This window comes from Pinus tabuliformis, chromosome J (genome assembly GCF_031772625.1).
Source record: "Pinus tabuliformis cultivar Carrire ecotype Pingquan chromosome J, CPIR1, whole genome shotgun sequence".
NCBI classification, from domain to species: domain Eukaryota; kingdom Viridiplantae; phylum Streptophyta; class Pinopsida; order Pinales; family Pinaceae; genus Pinus; species Pinus tabuliformis.
The window spans coordinates 728,516,899-728,535,387 of NC_142295.1; the positions used below are offsets into that span (position 1 = coordinate 728,516,899).

Genomic DNA, 18,489 nt, shown 5'->3' on the forward strand with positions numbered 1-18,489 from the left:
CTTACTGAAAACTGGTTTGCTATGATAGGAGCTTCATCGCAACTGCCTGGTATCAGCTGCCAACGCCGAAAGTCACCTCGGTAACCTCTTCCTATGCTCCCTGCACTGCAAAATGTTTGGTTCCGTAGATTGTAAACATAACAAGAACAAAAATTTGCTCTGTTAAGAATATAAAATTTGTGACAGAAAATACATTTTTTCCTTTGCCAAAAAAGCTGAAGCAACAAATCAATGAAAGAAAATATATCGCCACTGGTCATTTTTTAATGCCTGAAAATGCAATTCTGCGCATATAAAAAGACCTACCCCATCCCTCCAAGTGGAACACCATGACAGGAATCCTTTGCCTCATACTTGAAGGGGTTAATTACTGGCTTCTGCATATTGGTATCAAAGAAGCACCAATATGAACAGCAGACAATGTTTATGATAAAAGATTATTTACTGGAAATTTGTGAAATTCCAGCTCTTATGTTATAAGAAATACCATCAAATATTAAATGAGGTGATATGCGAAAAGTAACTACCCTTCCTTCAGAAACTTCTTCTTGAACATGAAGCCACATTCGCAAACCTAAACCAGCCTTCATGGAAATTGCATTGACACAGAACAGAAATGAAAAATAAGTTAAATTCTTAATCCATCTGAAAGTTAAACAGAGAGCATCTGGTGTTGTACCCCATGCAAGCATGACTAAGTTGACGCAACTTTTCTGAACATGATGATGTGCACATGTCATATAATGTATTCCAATTCCATACAATTTGACTCATTACGCCTATATATATAAGGAACCAACATTAGACCAAAGCCATCTTAAAGACTTTAACGTACCAGCTTGAATTTTTCCATCAGACTCAAAGTAAATTCAGTAAGAATATTAGAATGACTGTTTAGTTTACGACGCCATGCAAGTTGTTGAGAAAGCCCCGGATCATGCTGCTCCTGCATAAGGATCATCCATAACATGATCCAGGATCAACCCATGTTAGAAAATAATGATAGCCAAAGATATTATGCATAAATAGCCATTAAACATTTCGGAAACTCTTGGCCCCCGAAAATAAAAAATAAAAGTGCGAGTTAGAAAGTGAAAACATTGGCTAGATGAAAAATCGGAGAACCCAACTATGGATAATAGGTACAAATAAGCCCAAGGGGCTAGATTAATTAGTTGTTGCCAATGCTGCTGGGCATTTAGCTTGTTCCATGACAGCAGGTACCCAGTTCGAAATTCCAAATCCTCATAGGTGAGGCAGACCAGTCTATGCCAACAAACTTAGTAAGGATGCCATCCACAAATCTGTGAAAGCATCCTTGGGTTTCCCGCAAACAATTTTGTTTGGAAAAAAATAAAAAAGAGGTAAAAATATGGCAGATGTGCACACCGAAAAATATAGGAAATGCTTCAAGATTTTAGACATCTATTGGCATTAGGCTAAGCAATTATTTTTTGAAACTGCCCTTCCATCCAGCCTCAAAAGGCAAAAATGAATACCGCAACAATAGCAACTCACTGTCAAAAGACAAATAAGACAGCCCAGCCAGGAATAAAAGGACTGGCATACTGCGGATTTACCAACAGAATATAGGAAAGACATCTAAGATATTAGATACCATAAGAAAATAATCAATACAAGAATGTGTGCATAAAGAAATAGAGAAAATAAAAAGAATATCACATAAAGTCTCCGGCAATTGACAGAAGTCTGACAGTCAAGGCAAAGTCGAGACATCTTTGCATCATTGCTACTGCACAGCCTGCTTGTTGAACAACAACCAACATAAGTGTCAGGATGATATTCCCGCACTGAAAATTTTAAGTCGATAAGTCATATTTGGAACCAGTGTAAAACTAACTCTCAAGGTGCAGGCGCTTCCATTTCCTTCATTAAGTCCCTATATTAACGACAACTATCTCCTATGAAAGATCTCTAAAAGAGGAACTATCTTTGAATGCCACACATTTCTTTGCCTTGCAAGTTTTGTCAATATATCCATTGGGTTTCTGTTGTAATGCAGATGAGGTAATTGTTTATAGCCATTGACAATCCAGTGAACATAGACAACTTATAGTCTTATCAACGCCCTTTCCACTTTGTCATAAGAACTCTATCGTTACCTCATAGTTTACAAACAATCAAAAAAAATGATTCAGTGAACCTCTTCTCTGTAAATAAAGTTGATAATTTCAGCATACAATATATGAATTTTATAACAGGGTTAGGCATCATGATGCGCAATGCCAATCACAATTCAACCTACTTGAAAAGAAGTGAAACCAAATCATTCCTGACCTGAAGAAATATGTATTGGCAACTAATTAGTCCCACAAAATAGCAAAGCAAAGAAACTATTCAGAAATTTAACAGCAATGGACACAAAAATTATATAAGTAAAATAGAATTAACCTATAGAATATGCCTGCCATTAATGGCAGGGCCAAAAGCACCACAGAATCGCCAAGAAAACAATGGAAGAAGTCAAACCCCTCAAGGTATAAGCTTAACTTCGACAGAACCTTCGTTGCGACCCAAAATAAGCAGGATACAGCACAATTATCAGAAATAAAATGAAATAACCACGAATGACCAAAATATGTCAATGGGACTATGAAGCACAACATTTGACAACTGAAACAATGAGTGCCAATAGCAATTAACTCTTGGGTTTGTTGCAACTGTAAACTTCCTCTGGCTGGACGTTTGAGGTCAGGTTTGAAGGTTCCTTGACAATGACCTGCAAGGAATCTGACTTTTATGACACAACCTGAAAATGGGTTGTTCTGATTTCTCAACAGAGGTTATGATGCATATTTTGAGTATCTCAGCCTACTTCAGAGGTTCCTTGAGGAACAAGTAAAGTGTTGATTTTAAGGAGTGTTCCTTGAGGAACAAGTAAAGTGTTGATTTTAAGGAGTGTTGGCACATAATTTCTGATCCATGTATGCAGGGATCTGTATCTCTTTATGGATTATCACCATACCTTGGCATGTAAACCAGAGGTTTCCAGACCTCTAAACTTGTTTCAGGAGCTTTTAGTGAATTATTGGAAGTGATAGACCTCCTATAAGAGGATCACTCCATTTCATTTTTCATCATCATCAGTTGTGGATTTCAGCCTCTCTAAAAGAGCTTGACTTAGCCTATTATACCAGAGGTTTCCAGACCTCTAAACTTGGGGCTTTTAGTGAATTATTGGAAGTGATAGACCTCCAATAAGGGGATCACTCCATTTCATTTTTCTTCATCATCAGTTGTGGATTTCAGCCTCTCTAAAAGAGCTTGACTTAGCCTATTATGCTTCGCTACTTGAGGAGATGATGGATTCTGGTCTCTAAAAAAGCTTTACTTAGTATATTTAGGCCGATAGGCCTTCCCTTTGAAAGAGACTTTCGTCGTCCCTTTCATTCTAAGGTTGACACCTAGCATTTTTTCATCTTTGCAGTTTCGCATTTGTTAATGACCCTGTATGCGTTGTTAATCCGTGGATTGTGGAACCTCTGCCCAACAACCTGCGTGTGGTGCGGTGGATTGTGGAACCTCTGCCCAACAACCTGCGTGTGGTGCGGTGAACGTTGTTGGACAAGATGAGGCGGTTCAAGCGGTTGCGGAAGCTGTGTTAAGATCGTGGGCTGGACTTGAAAGACCTCAACAGCCGACTGGATCTTTCCTAGCCATGTTCTCAATTGGCCCAAGAGGCATCTCATTGCTCTGGGAATAGCTTGAGGCCTGGCATTTCTTCACACCAACGTGCACCTGACCATGATCCATGGCGATGTGAAGCCAAACAATGTGCAATTCGACGGAGATTTGAAGCCCATCTCTCAGATTTTGGCCTGGATAGACTGGCAGCCATTCCAGCAGATCCCTCTTCATCTGCACCTACCCCTGCTGGCTCTCTGGGGTAAGTTTCTCCTGAAATAAATTCAACGGGGCAGATGACAAAAGAATCTGATGTCTACAGCTTTGGAATTGTATTGTTGGAACTTCTTACTGGTAGGAGGCCGGTCATGTTCACCGAGGACGAAGATATAGTGAAATGGGTGAAAGAGACAGCTTCAAACAGGGCAGATTTCAGAGCTGTTTGATCCAAGCCTTCTGGAACTGGACCCAGAATCTTCAGAGCGGGAGGAGTTTCTGCTGGCAGTGAAAGTGGCTCTTCTGTGCACAGCCCCTGATCCTCTGGACAGGCCATTCATGACAGAGGTGGTGTTCATGCTTGAAGGTCATCCATGCTGAGGCGGTTTCTTGATTTACAATAAATTAGATCCTCTCAATCCATGTTTCTTGGCTTTTTAAATTAATTCCTTTGAATTAGACCCTCTTCATCGACGCTGAGAGGTGGTTTCTTGTTTTTTTAAATTAGATCCTCTTCATCCATGCTGAGGCGGCAGCATAGATCCCTCGTTGCACAGAAAGCCAGATAAACCGGGTCTGCCAATGTCACTGTTGAATATGGCTAGCATCGAAGCGTTTTTCTGGAGGAGAAATTCCTGTAAAGTGGAGATGTTAAAGATGGAGTAAACGGCGTAATTACACCTTCGTATACAGTGAGTGCATCTGCTTCTGCTAGAGTCTTTTCAAATTACTGTTATTTCTTTTAAATGAATCTAAGAAACCAGCACGTACAACCCGTTGCAAGCCAGCTATTTAGTGCTGGATAATTCCAGTTGCCTACACGTGTGTAGAGCAACTCCACCGTTTCAACCAAGTGAAATTCCTGTTGTAATTGAAGGGATTTGCAATTTGTTTCGGCCTTTTTATTTGCTCTAACAAATCCAAATGTCATAGTAATAAGACTTGCAATCACATAAGAGCGTGAGATTCCTCTGAAATGTGTCATGAGATTATATCTAAGAAGTTTTAACTTTTAACCCAATCTAGGTGCAAGACAGTATGATACAACTACATCTACATTTTCACATAAGCCTTTCCACAATGATCCCCACACTCATCCAGAAATGCTACCACTGTTTTGTAGTGCGCAAGCATAAAGTCACGTTTGGGTTGAGCAATGAGCAGCATGGGGCTATATGCCACTCAACTCACTTGAGGGTGGGAAGGCCGTCTTTCTCTTCGGATAACAGTACAAACATTTTTCAATTGACATGAACATTATCCAGTCAATACCCCATCTAAATTGAATTCATTTTCTGAAATCCCCATCCCGTCCTGTTGCTGCACAATTACATAGCCCGAAAGATATATTTGTTAGCAAGAAAGTGAATAGGACAGAACATAGACCTAGATTGTTTAAATGATAAAACCATCAATCACCAGCAGAAGCATCAGCAGCATACTCTTCTTGTTTTTAGCATGTACCATATTCATTCACAACAAGGTTATTGAAAATATTCTTACAACACAATTCATTCTGATAAGTGAACAAATGTATGCATGTTATAATTGTAGCCGCACAAATTAGGAGGTGCGCATACAAAAATGTATGCTGGTGCATAATTTTGCTTCCAATAAACTTCAATTTATTGTTTTCACAAAAGAAAACAGCCTGACCCAATGCATTCCTGGACTCTGTGTATGCCTTTGAATATTGTTGCAGGTTAGAAGACATTTCAGGCCAGAGTTATTGAATAGACTTGATGAGATAGTTGTATTTGATCCTCTTTCTCATGATGAGCTCAAGAAAGTTGCTAGACTACAGATGAAAGATGTAGCAATTCGTCTTGCAGAGAGAGGTGTTGCTTTAGGGTTTACAGATGCTGCTCTGGATCTTGTTGTTCACGAAGCCTATGATCCTGTAAGTAATCACTTTGTTTCTTGTTTTATTCAGTCTAACTTGCCAGGGGATGTGCCCCCTACCCTAATAAACTTGACACTGCATCTCCTTCACAAGTCCTCCCTTTCCCTATTGCAGGGGACATGACCCACTCCTTGGACACATGTCTCCACATCGTAGGAGATGTTGTGGGAGGGTTCCCTGACTAAATTGGACTTACCTCCCTTTGAAACAATCTAGAATTGCGATTTATATGTTCTATTCTGATGCCTGGTATTTTTCATTCATAATGTTTGCTGGGTGTTCTTCATGTACAATGATTTTATTCAAGGTCTGATTTCTATTTTCCATGCCCTGTCATATAAACCTGTGTGGAAAGTTATTCTAGGAGTTTGATGTTTTGCAGAGTTTTGGTTGTGGTGGCCAACAGTGAATATTAAAAGCGCAGGACTTTTCAGTTTACAATTTCATTTTCTCATATTTTCAATGGTCTGTCATATATTTTGCATGAACCTGTCTAGGGAGTAATTTTAGTCTGATATTTTTGCTGGCAGTTGGTTGTGGTGGCCAACGGTTGATCTTTAAGAGCTATGAACTCTTCAGTTTACAGAGTTGCTTTCTGAGATTTTCAATTTTCTCAATTTTCACATTCAGTTTCATATTTTCTAATTTTCACATGATTTTCTTCCTTCTGTATGGATCCCATCGATATAAATTTCAGTTCTGTTCTTTAAATTTTAACATTTTCCTCTCGCACTTGAACTTTAAACATGGGGTGCTGCCTGTCTCTGCGTACTCGGCGAACTTAGTTCAAAGTATATAGTAAAGGGATGTTTTTGGTGTGTTTGCTGATTAATATAAATTAATGCATTGTTTACTTGTTAATACTAGTGAAGCAGGGAGGATCATTATTAGCCTTTGTGGTTTGTGGGCAATTTAGGTCAAAATTTGTGAGTAAAATGCAAGACTAGTTGGGGATTCTCATTTAAAACCTCTAAATGGATAACGTGGTAACCTGGTACTTGCAGGTTTATGGTGCTCGCCCCTTGCAACGATGGTTGAAAAGTAAAGTTCTCACTCTGCTATCTTGGATGCTCATCAGTGGGGAGATTGATGAGAACAGTAAAGTATACATTGATGCAGTGCCTGAGCACCAACTCCCAGAGTTTGCTCCAGATACATCCTCAATAAATTCATCTATCACTCGCAATGCTTGGAATTGATGATGATTTGGTATCAAACAGTAGTCCAGATTTTAAATCTACTTCTCTGAGCTTCATAATTTTTCTTACTGCTTGCTTCTGTAAAAGCTTCAATATTTTATATGTGGTGTATTACTATGAGCCAATGTCACTACTTAGCTGTGTTCAATTTCAATCACTCTGCATAATGACTGAAGCTGTGTCTGAAGTTGAGTGGAGTCCATGTAAAGTCCCTTGCCCACTTGATCTACTTGGAGCAAACTTTTAGAAAACAAGAACATGATAATAACAAACCTAGGGGCAAAACCTTTTGCTCTGCAAATTCCAGTTGGGATCCTTAATAAATATAGTTAAAGTCTATAAGCACTTTTTAAGGCATTTCGGCGCCCCTCAGTAACTAATTTAATCATTTGCATACTCTTGAGCTAGCTCACTGAAAATACATATAACGATCATGTTTCAAAAAGAAATAGATGGACCTACACGTAAGCAAAGAAGCAAACGGTTCCGGCTCCTCCAGTGGTAACCAAAAGGAAAACTTTACAAATGGGTGAAATTCATTGCCACCTGTAGCATGTAGTATAAAGGAGGACAAATGAACTTCTGCCGGGATGTTGGAGATTCAGAAGCTTCAGAAAAGGCCTGTAGCCTAATGGCATGTACAGTCCATATTTTAGTGTAATAAAAGAAATTACAATACATTCCATATTTTAGTGTAATAAAAGAAATTACAATACTTGAGACACTGCACACAAGCAGCTGGTAACTTGAAACTCCAAGATAATGTAAAATTTATCCATCTATGGGCTGGTTCATCATCATGGATAACATGAGAATGAGGAACTTGTCCATTTATGGCACCTCAGTCTAACACAAGCTGGGTTTCTCATCTAATACTGTAGGATGAAGAATAATAGAAATTTTTTTTTAGTATTAATGCCCATTGTGTTTAACAAATTCTTCTTAGTCAAAGCTTTGAACGCCTAAATTACAATTATATTCACGTTGATACAATTGTTATCGATGTCTGAAAATCATGTCCATTCGATATATAATACTGTGATTTATGAAAGCCTACACAGTGAATACCATCAATTGTTCAAACAGTAAACCTCGAGAAGGAAATTCCTCTGAAATACATTTGAACACTGTAAAATAAAATATATGAATATGTATCTTCCAATATTATATGTTTAATCAACGGTTACTGAAGTGAGTATCTTTCAGCGGCTCCTATGGTACCACTCTTTGTGTATCCTTGTCTGCGTGGAAGCTCTCCCCAATTCCGATATCCTTTCCAAAAACTTTATATACTGTGTCTTCGCATATTCCTCTGGTAAGCTGAAGTCCATAATTTTAAGAGCAGGAGTGCTCTGAAGCAAGCAACCTACCACGGCGATTTCCCTATCATCTAATTGAACTAAATCTACCCCTAAGAATTGAAGATTAATCAACGGAATGCTTAAGCGTGTTGGTACTGGATCTCTGGCTAGCTCCTGCATTAAATTAGAAAGCATATCAGTCAACTCTGCCCTAGATGAGATTTTAGCCCTAGCCTTTGCTGATGCACACCAACGATGCACATAAATAAAGAGCGGGTCAGTTTGCCCACGATGCACATAAATACACAACACAGCTTTGGACTCCATATTGTCATCATACCATGGGAAGCAAGGCTTTAACATTATACATGCATTATGAGAATAAGAGTAAGAAGAAATTAGCATAAAAAAGAATTCCTTACCCGAATAGACATGCAACGAACCTCCAAACGCTCGAGATTGGGAAGTCTCTCGAGTAGCTTGTAGAAAGGAACCAACATCTTTTCAAGCGATGGCCAAAGTCCAATGTCAAGTTCCTTCAAAGTTTCGAAACTCCCCACTATCCCAAGAAACCTCTCTGCCGATAAATTGTTTGCTTCCTCTTGCCACAAAAACATTGACAATTTGATCAAATTAGTGCCAAGCTGCATTTTAAGTTGAGATACCGCATAGGAAAACTCATGAAGCAACACCCCGTTCACTCTTAGATCTTTTCTCAGGTACGCTTCCATAGTTCTAAGTTTGGGACAATTGACAGTTAAAAACTCCACCCCATTATGTACATCTAAATATATCATGTTGGGAGCAGAGATGACAGGTTTCCACAGCCCTTTACATGTCCGTAACTTCAGATTTTGCAACAACGGGCAAAGGGAAATAAAGCAGGCTAAGGAGGCATCTGTGATTTCAATATTAGTCAAGTTGCAAGTAATGAGATGGCTGAATCCAGAGAAATGGGTGGGGAGATGGGAGAGAATGTAATTAGAAAGTGTGAGCTCCGTAAGAAAATTGCAGGAGAAGAGGGCATGAGGCGGGATTTCACTTAGAGGGGAATCACACAAAGTGAGGCGTTGGATATTCTTCCATGCTGCGTACTGCACCCATTTTGATATGCTTTGGCGGTTAAATCGCCATTCCCGATTAAAGACATTGTGCCATTCGCAAGTGTCGTTGGATAAATGAAATGCCTCCAGATCCCATGAACGCAAAAGTAGAATATTGGAGATTATATTCTCCACTGTTAAGATGGAGAATGGATTAGGAGTGACATAAGGGCCCAACAGAAGATAGGGGGATAAAGTGAGTTGGCTGATTTGGGTGTAAAGAAATCTCCATCTCTTGGAGAGGATGGAGCATCGGATTGCCTCTTTTACTGAAATTCTGGAAAGGATAAGGCAGAGCAGAGCATCCGGTAGGATGGAAATCATGTCTGTAGTAGGAAGCATAATGATGCACTACAGGGAATGGTGAGTATAATAAAAAAACACACAGAGATGAGCGTATGAAAACCTCCGTTGGTACCCTCCTGAACTGATATTCTATGTGAATTGAGACAATTTGAATTAACATGATCCATAGAAAGATCATTAAGTTTTAAAAAACTTAGATGACCTTACACTTATGCAGAGCAGCAAAGGTTCCTTCTCCTCTGGTAGTTATCAAAAAGGAAACAGATGGCTAAAATTTCTTAACGCCTTTATCCTTTTGTAGAGAGGACAATGAAATTGTGCCTATTCAATGTAGGTTTCGATAAAAGGCCCGTATCAATCCAGCATTCCAGTGTTTCAATGAGATAATACGCCATAATCAAAGAGAAGATCCACAAGGAGAGGCGGTTAAGAAATCATGGCTTCAACTAGACACAATGTTGTGAAAAGTCAAAGACGATAATGGACCCTTGGGCTGAGATTTGATTTATTTTTATAGTTGACATAAGACAATTTGAATTAATATGATCCATAGAAAGATCATTAATTTTCAGAAATGGTTCACATAAGCAGATAACCAAAAGTTCCTTCTCTTCCAGTGGCTACCAAGAAGGAAAACTATAGAGAACTCTGAAATTTCTTACCAACTGCACCCTTTTGTAGAAGAGGGAACATATGCAATTGTGTATGTTTGATGGAGGCTTCAAAAAAGGCCTGTATTAATGTAGTTGCATTGTCTAACCTATCCAATGGAATTTGTAACTGCACCAGACCAGACAATCCTTGGAAACAAATATATAAAGAAGACTAAGTTGATATCTCACGACACAAAAACTTGACATTATTCTGTGGTTGATCTCTATCGGATGAGTTTATGGTTACACTCCATTGGCTGACATTAGAATGATGGCCATCTTAATTACACTTCATTGGCTCACTGAAGAGTAAAATATGTAAACAACTTAATAGTGATTATTGATGAGAGGATGAGATTTACTGTTTTGTTCTTTATGTTATCTGCAAAACATAAAACACATATAGTTGAATAGAAAATATTGATTGTGAACCAAAACAAGTTCTAATTGATCTAATAAAATTGAAACTTGAATGGCCATTGTAAACGCATGTGATAACAAACTCTACTTATGATAACAATAGTGTTTGACAATAGATTTCTAATTAGCAACTTTGTATTTTCTTTCGATTAATACAATTGTGTCTCTTCTTGTGGTCACTCGTTTTAATGACCCACTGGTGCTCACTAGAGCTGAAAATTTTCTTGTCCTTGCCTTTGGAGCGATTGTATGTATGTGGAAGGAAAGGCAAGTATGATATCGCTATTGATTTGCCAGACCATTGTTATGTACTTTTTTAGGTCTGAAGATGTGTAACTTGTGGTTTAGCTTGATACATTCTCTTGTATACCACTTTAACTTTGTCAATATCATAAGTCCAGTAGCGATTTAAGTGTATGTCTGCATGGCAGAACTGCATTAGGCTTGAACTTTTATAAAAAATTACATTGTATTTAAAGAAATATGATGTCCAGATAGCATAGAACTCCAAACATCAAATCTCTTTGCTCCTTGTAGGCTTCAACCAATATCTCTTTTAGAGAAATTCAACAACTCTAATTTAATAATCCTATCGGCCTCTCTTTGTACCTTTTGGGACAATTGCTAGTATACTTTACTTCACTACTTGAGGATTTGGGTGGCTTTTTGCTTTACTTAGTATATTATACTTCATTACTTGAGGATTTAGGTGGTTTTGTTTTTTTAATGGGTGGGGCTAGTTTCCTTTAGACGTATTTATGGGCTTTCTTTTTGTACATATACGTGTCAGAACAAGCTGACAACCGTCACATCTAAACATTCACATTACAACCACATACATATAGGGTCTGGGTTTGACCGTTGGTGGGATGCGTGGCAGCCGTCCACCCCAACCAATGATCCATGCACTTGGGTGCAAATTTAGGTGGCTTTTTGCTATTGGAGATTAGTTTATGTACAAGAGATATCTTTTTAGTATTGAAAGAAGGCATGTTTTTGAAAAATTTGTGAGTATTTACTGCATATTTTTTTATGGTTAGGGTTTTTTATTTACTCCTTGTATAAAAGCAATTTTTTACTCAAAATTCAAAAGTCTCGTTTAATTACTCCATGTTTAATCTATTTTCCTCGAAATCCTTAGAAGACTTCTTAGAGTTAATTTATCCCCTCATAAAAATATAACTAGAGTTTGGAACTAAAAATTAGGGTTTTTCCTTTTAGTCTATTTATGAATTTGATATTTTTAATGGTTTAAATTTTTTAGACACAACATATGAATTTGATATTTTTAATGGTTTAAATTTTGTAGACTTTGTTGTAGCCACAATATTTCCCTTAATTATTTCAAATTTATGGAGCTCTCTATATAGATTTGGTTAATATTATCTTCAACATGCCTTGCTTTGCTTGGAGTGTTTTCAACTTGTTTCATTTTTCATTGCTTATTATTCCACTGCTTCTGTTTCTCTGCTAGCTTTCCAACTTCATAGATTTCACTCAATTTCCATTTACGGTTTGAAAATTATGATTAGTAGAACTTTGGTCATTTTTAGCACCTAAACTTAAATCATGTAAATATGTATTTTACTTTTTATTTTAGAAATTTTAAAAACGAGTTGTATTTAGTGCGATTTTTTTGAAAAAAATTTCGATGGGTTTTTCAGGTCTAATTTCTCTAAAATCCCCAAGGATTTATTGAAATCGCGAGTTTGATGGGTAATCTCTGCACAATCGAAATGCCCTAGAGATTTTTCAGGTGCTAAATCCATATACAGTCAAAAAACCAATGCAAATAACACAAATCAAAATCTGACACTAGAAAATCCAAAACATCACACTAAAAATAACTTTTTTTAAAAATAAATATAAATATTAATCATTTTAATTAATTAAATTTATATAAATACAATTAAATTTAATTAATTTTATTCTATTATAATTAACACCATTATAATTATTTATAAATATATTAAATAAAATATACTTAAAATGGACAAAGTACAAAAACTTTCCCCATATGTATCATAATCAAAACATAATCAAAACATAAAACATATAAATTGTATCAGACTGTATGTTTCTGTGTATGCTTCTGTGATTTCTCCGAAGATATGTAATTAAACATAACATATTATATATGTAATTTTAAATAGTGTAGATATAGAATGTAACGTAATATAACTTTTGGTTTTATAATCTAGTTTATATTATTAGATTAAAGTTTTTTTTATTTTTAATTTCTTTCTCGTTTATTATGACATAGTGGTGAGTGTAAAAGGATCATTGTAGATTTAAAAGATGTCTCATGACATCATAGATAAAAAGAATTGTAAAGAATGCCATGTTCTTATAGTGTTAATAAAAAAGTAATGTCATTAAAAAAAAATCAAATCCAACTATTAAAAAAGATATGGCGGCAAGCTATTACAGGAAATTGTAGCAAAATGTTCCACGGTTTGGAAGTGGCTAAGAGATCGCCTAAACAATGTAATAGGTTCACAAAGTCAAAACAAGCAGTCTTGAAGATCCATTACAACAGATTTTACGAGATGATAATGATGTCCCATGAAATTACAACTATGGGAAAGTCCGTATGAGGTTATGGGGCATCAAACCTGGTATCTATTCACAAATGTAGTGATATCACAACCAAATGGTGCTGATAATTTGTAAACTAAAGTGAACATCGGATTACTCGTAAAAAAGGAAGCGCAATCTTTACAGTTGCAACAAACCCCCATAACCCTCATTAAAAAAAAGTAAGCTCAATCCTATCGCCTCTATGGGGGAAGGGTAAGAAAGTGGATCCTATCGCCTCTATGATTCGAAATGAATTTCTGATGAGAAATTTCATTGACATTCTACCGCCCTCTATTCTTCCCACCTGGGACAACGGAATATGCGAAGGGGCTTTGATTGCAAAGCGGCTTGACAGGTTCCTCATTCATGCCTCTCTCGTTGATATCCTCGGTTCGCATTTCTCTGAGGTTGAAAATTCTTTTATATCAGACCATCGGCCGATTGTCATGGGATGGATGTCCTGGAGCAGCAGAAAAGGAATCCCATTTAAATTTAACAGAATGCCTTGAGGATCATGATTTTAATGAAAACATTGTTAAAGCGTGGCACAACTATTCTAATACCAAATCCATATCCCATCAGGAGTGTTTTATGGAAAAGATGATAAATATCCGGCAAGTGGTAAAAGAATGGCAGAACCTGAAAAGAAGGAAAGATAGTAAAGAACTTATCGACATCCAAATGGAATTAGATAGAACAGTCAAATCTTTAGATTATAATTCCATATCTTTTGAAAGGAGACAATACATAAAGAGTCTTCATAAAAAGAAGCTGCTGTATCTGAAGAAGGAAGAAATTTTTTGGCGCCTGAAAAGCAGGGCCTTATGGATGAAAGAGGGTGATAAAAATTCGAAGTTTTTCCAGAGATTTGCAAATGCCAGAAGACTCAATAATGCCATATGGAAAATTAAGGCTGAGAATGGAGTACTTCTTGACTCCCAAGAAGACATTGCAAAGGAAGCCATATCTCATTTCAGAAATCAATATCAAAGGAAGGAACATAGAAGCTTTCAGGATATATTATGGGGTATTGATGTTTACCCGGTGATGTTTAATGACGATGAGAATGACCAGCTATTCCAGCCTATATCAGAGGAAGAATTATTGGCGACAATGAAATCCTTCAGCCGGGACAAGAGCCCCGGACCAGACGGATGGTCTATAGAATTTTTTATTCACTTCTATGAACAAATCAAGAAGGATCTATTAGAGATGTTGGAGGAGATCAGACAAAAAGGAATTATCAGCAGGCAATTGTGTTCCACTTATATAACCCTCATTAAAAAAAAGAAGCCCAATCTTTTAATGACTATCGGCCAATTTCATTATGTAACACGAGCTTCAAAATCATGTCAAAGATCATATCCGAAAGAATGAAAGGTGTATTATCAGAATTTATATCAAAAGATCAATATGGTTTTCTTAAAGGAAGAAGCATACATGACGCTGTAGCTGTTACTCAGAGGCCCTATACTCAATTCATTCAAAGAAAAAAGAAGCGGTCCTCCTTAAAGTAGACTTGAAAAAAGCATACGATTCATTAGATTGGGGATATATCAGATGTTTATTGGCAAGAATCGGGTTGAGGAGCAATATGATCACCTGGATTATGAATTGTGTCGATCCTGTGGATTATGCTATTATTATAAACGGTACTCCTACTCCTTTTTTCAGTGCAGAGAGAGGACTGCGCCAAGGATGTTCACTCTCCCCTTTATTATTTATATTGGCCATCGACTCTCTCAGTTTACATATTCAGAAGGCTGTTAAAGAGAAAGCATGGCAGCCACTAAAAATTTGCAGGGATATATCTGTGTCCCATAACTTATTTGTAGACGACATATTATTATTCGCCATGTTTTGCAGGTCAACTTGGATGCGTTTTCACATGATATTGGATAAATTTCAAAGGGCTACGGGACTACAGGTGAACCAAGATAAATCTGCTATATACCATTCGGATCTCAGGACGGAAGATGTTATATGGCTAACAGATCTGTTTGGTATAAAAGCTCATCACTTCAGCAGTGGCATTAAATATTTGGGGTTCCGAATCAAAGCGATTGGCTATAAGAGAACCGATTGGGGCTGGCTAGTGGACAGATTCTACAGGAAAATCTCTGGATGGGAGTACCGTTGCCTTTCTTTGGCCGGGAGAATTATTTTGGTACAATCCATTCTTAATCAACTCTCTGTTTATTGGGCGCACCTCTTCCATCTTCCGGTGAGTATTATTAACAAGATGAACAGTCTTTCAGCAAATTTCATTTGGGGGGGTCATGCCGATAAGCATAAAATTCATCTTATAAAACTGGCTGGAATCTCCCTACCTAAGTCGATGGGAGGCTGGGGTCTATCAGATTTGAGGAACTTTGGTAGAGCCCTCCTGTGCAAGTCCTTCTGGAGAGCTATACAAGGTGATGGGCCGTGGTGTCATTTGATAAAATCGAAATATCTTGCAAATAAGAATTTTCAATACTGGTATCGTAGAGGCTCTATTGGAACAGTTAATGGATCCCCCATATGGCGTAGTTTCCGAAGGATAGAGGCATTCTGCTTGCAACACCTGATTTGGTGCTTTCAATCAGGAAATAAGATCATTATAGGCAGAGACCAATTCATTTGCGGAGCTGAGAATATTGAAATACAGGAGTCACTTCTTCATCACTTCCATAGAAATGGTATATTTTATTGGGACAGGCTGATAGCAGATTGGCTCGGCCCAATACCTCGATGGAAAGATCCAGAAGAATTACACATTCCCCAAGAGCTTGCACAGCAATGGATTAGCATTAAGATGAGGCTTCAGATCAGCGGACTCTTCAGGACAAGAGACTCTGATTTCTTAACCTGGAATATCCCTATGGAGGCAGAGAAAATATCAGTCAAAGGTATTTACCCAAAAGCTGATAAAATAGAAGTCTTCTGGATCTCCAATTTTTCCTCCTATCTTCTGGAAAGATGGCTGCCCTATGAAGATGATCCTCTTCTCATGGCTCGCTTTTCACAATCGGAACCTGACATGGGAGAACTTAATGAAGCGGGGATGGGTCGGACCTAACTTTTGTTCTTTATGCAGAGAAGATGAGGATTCAAATTTACATTTATTTCTGAAATGCAAGCAATCAAATCTCATATGGAAGGAGTTAGAAAGAGTTTATGGATTCAAGTTAGATATGAATGTTTCGATCCAGGGATGGTTCTTAGAATGCAGTAAGTGAAATATCCTATGGCGTAGAATTTGTATCTTATCCATGTGGTTTATATGGAAATGGCGGAACTCCTGTATCTTCAACCACTCAAAAATTTCATTTGCTAAATCATTTGACTCAATTTCTGTATATCTGGAATTGCTCCCACTGAAGAAAACAAGGAACAATTGCAATCCTTCAGCCAGGTCTTCTCCTACTGTTCATTCACAGCATACAACATTTTTTGACGGCGCTGCTCAAAGGGGTCAATGTGGATGTGGATTCCACATCAAGATATCTGAAAAATCACATTTTTCTTCCTTCTGGCATGGTGGACAGGGTTCCAACAATTTGGCAGAAGCCATGGCTCTCACAGGTCTTTTAAAATTTTGTATATTCCTTGGCATACCGCAGGTGGCCATCTATGGTGATTCTAAGCTACTGATAGATTCGGTTAACAGGAAAAATGTCATTCTGGCTCAGCATCTGTCCGGATGGCGTGACAGAATCAACTTCTATTGGAGCAGCATGGAGCAGTGCTCTATTCATCACATCTACAGGGATAAGAACTCTACAGCTGACTCCCTCTCCAAAATGGGTCTATCTTCCGCTCCTGGATACTGGCATCTTGAGATAGTATCAGATGATACTACTTATCAGATCAGTGATTTTGTTTTACCAGATTTTTTATTCTCTATCTGCAAGACAGTTCCCATATATAGAAATTTTAGAATCAGATAGTTGTAGATTAGCTTTATAAATATATGTTTCTCTATGTAGATCATAGATATTTTAAATTTTGTAAAAATTTAGAATGCAGGAACACTAATCTGAAATCTGAAGATGTATCACAGCAACTTTATATTTCTCATATAATATATCTAGTTTTTTTCCTCTGGGAAAAAAAGTTCCATGAGAATTTTAATCATATCGAAATTGCAAGAAAATGAATGGTTCAGTTGGAAATATTTTTGTTAAATTTAATCAAGTTTAAACTATTATTGCTTTAAATTTTAGTATTAAAAATAATTTTTTTTAAACTGGTTTGGTTTTTACATTAGTTTTGTTTACGTTTAATTATTCTACATTTAGTTTTTTAATAAATTCAAATTTCATAATTTATTTTCGCTTAGTTTTATTTTAATTTATTTATTTAACTTTTAGTTTTAGGTTACTTCTAACTTATTTTTATTTTTAATATATCATCATTAAATTTTAGTTTTATTTAAATTTAGTTTAATAACAATTCATCTTAGTTATTTTACTTTGGATTATTTTAGTTTTAATCTAGTTTTGCTATAATTTATTTATTATTATTTTAGGTTTTAGATTTTATTTCTATTTTAATTTAATTATGCTATATTTAATTTATCATATTTATTGATAGTTTGGATGGTAGGAAGAAAATAAAATATCATGGAGTCTAAAGATGAGAAAGTTAAACAAACACAAAGGACTATAAAAGAGCATGAATACAAAATTTGAGGGGTTCTAAATCCACAAACTATAAGGGAAACTTTTGCAAGAGACTAGGAGACTGTCAAGTACACTATTGTGAAAGACAAATATAATTTTCTGTAGAATAGGTAGTGCTTTGATCTTTGAAAGGAGAGGATGTTGCACTATTGTAAAGTTGTTTCCTAAAAGAGTTTGAGAACCAAAGCACTGTAGTAAGAGTAAACATTTTGGAGCTAACGACAAGTTTTCATTTTTCATTACATTATTGTATGAATTTGTAGGCTTCTAATTATTTCTCTTATGTTAATTCAATTTTGATTTAATTTTGTTATGAATTAGTGCATTAATAATTGATACTAACACTATTGTTAATTTCATTTGTTTTATACTATTTGAAATCTTGTAAAGTTATCTTTGCAAGACCAAACATATTTTTAATCAATATTTGATACCGGATTTGATGAGACTCGTCTATAGTTGCTTATAACTATTTATCATTTAATTGCAATCTTGT

General features: G+C 36.6%; 2 protein-coding genes across 4 annotated transcripts in view; one reads left to right on the forward strand and one right to left on the reverse strand.

Moving 5' to 3' along the window:
- LOC149228804 (uncharacterized) overlaps positions 1-10,231 on the reverse strand; it is a 296,527-nt gene extending 286,296 nt beyond the window's left edge. Inside the window, exons 1-5 of one of the 2 annotated variants that reach the window (XM_089378370.1) lie at positions 8,687-10,231; positions 836-946; positions 528-584; positions 307-377; positions 6-105 (exon numbers count right to left, since the gene is read on the reverse strand). In XM_089378370.1, coding sequence (XP_089234496.1) covers positions 6-105; positions 307-377; positions 528-584; positions 836-946; positions 8,687-9,709 — 1,362 coding nt within the window. In that variant the 5' untranslated portion in view covers positions 9,710-10,231. The remainder of the gene's footprint in view (positions 1-5; positions 106-306; positions 378-527; positions 585-835; positions 947-8,686) is intronic. The other variant, XM_089378371.1, reaches the window with a different exon arrangement.
- On the forward strand, positions 3,469-6,978 carry LOC149228805 (chaperone protein ClpB1-like). Of its 2 annotated transcripts, none has more exons than XM_089375733.1 (4): positions 3,469-4,228; positions 4,370-4,553; positions 5,564-5,761; positions 6,769-6,978. In XM_089375733.1, the coding sequence occupies exons 3-4, from the start codon at positions 5,666-5,668 to the stop codon at positions 6,961-6,963; spliced, it is 291 nt and encodes a 96-aa protein (XP_089231859.1). In that variant the 5' UTR covers positions 3,469-4,228; positions 4,370-4,553; positions 5,564-5,665; the 3' UTR covers positions 6,964-6,978. The 2 variants fall into 2 exon arrangements, with proteins under 2 accessions (XP_089231859.1, XP_089231860.1); XM_089375734.1 differs by having other exon boundaries at positions 3,469-4,209.
- Positions 10,232-18,489: the final 8,258 nt, after the last annotated feature.

Excerpts from the sequence above, each read along its gene's own strand:
- LOC149228805 (XM_089375733.1), top strand. The coding sequence starts at position 5,666 with ATGAAAGATGTAGCAATTCGTCTTGCAGAGAGAGGTGTTGCTTTAGGG. Across the intron at positions 5,762-6,768 it reads TTCACGAAGCCTATGATCCT|GTTTATGGTGCTCGCCCCTT; the intron begins GTAAGTAATCAC and ends TGGTACTTGCAG.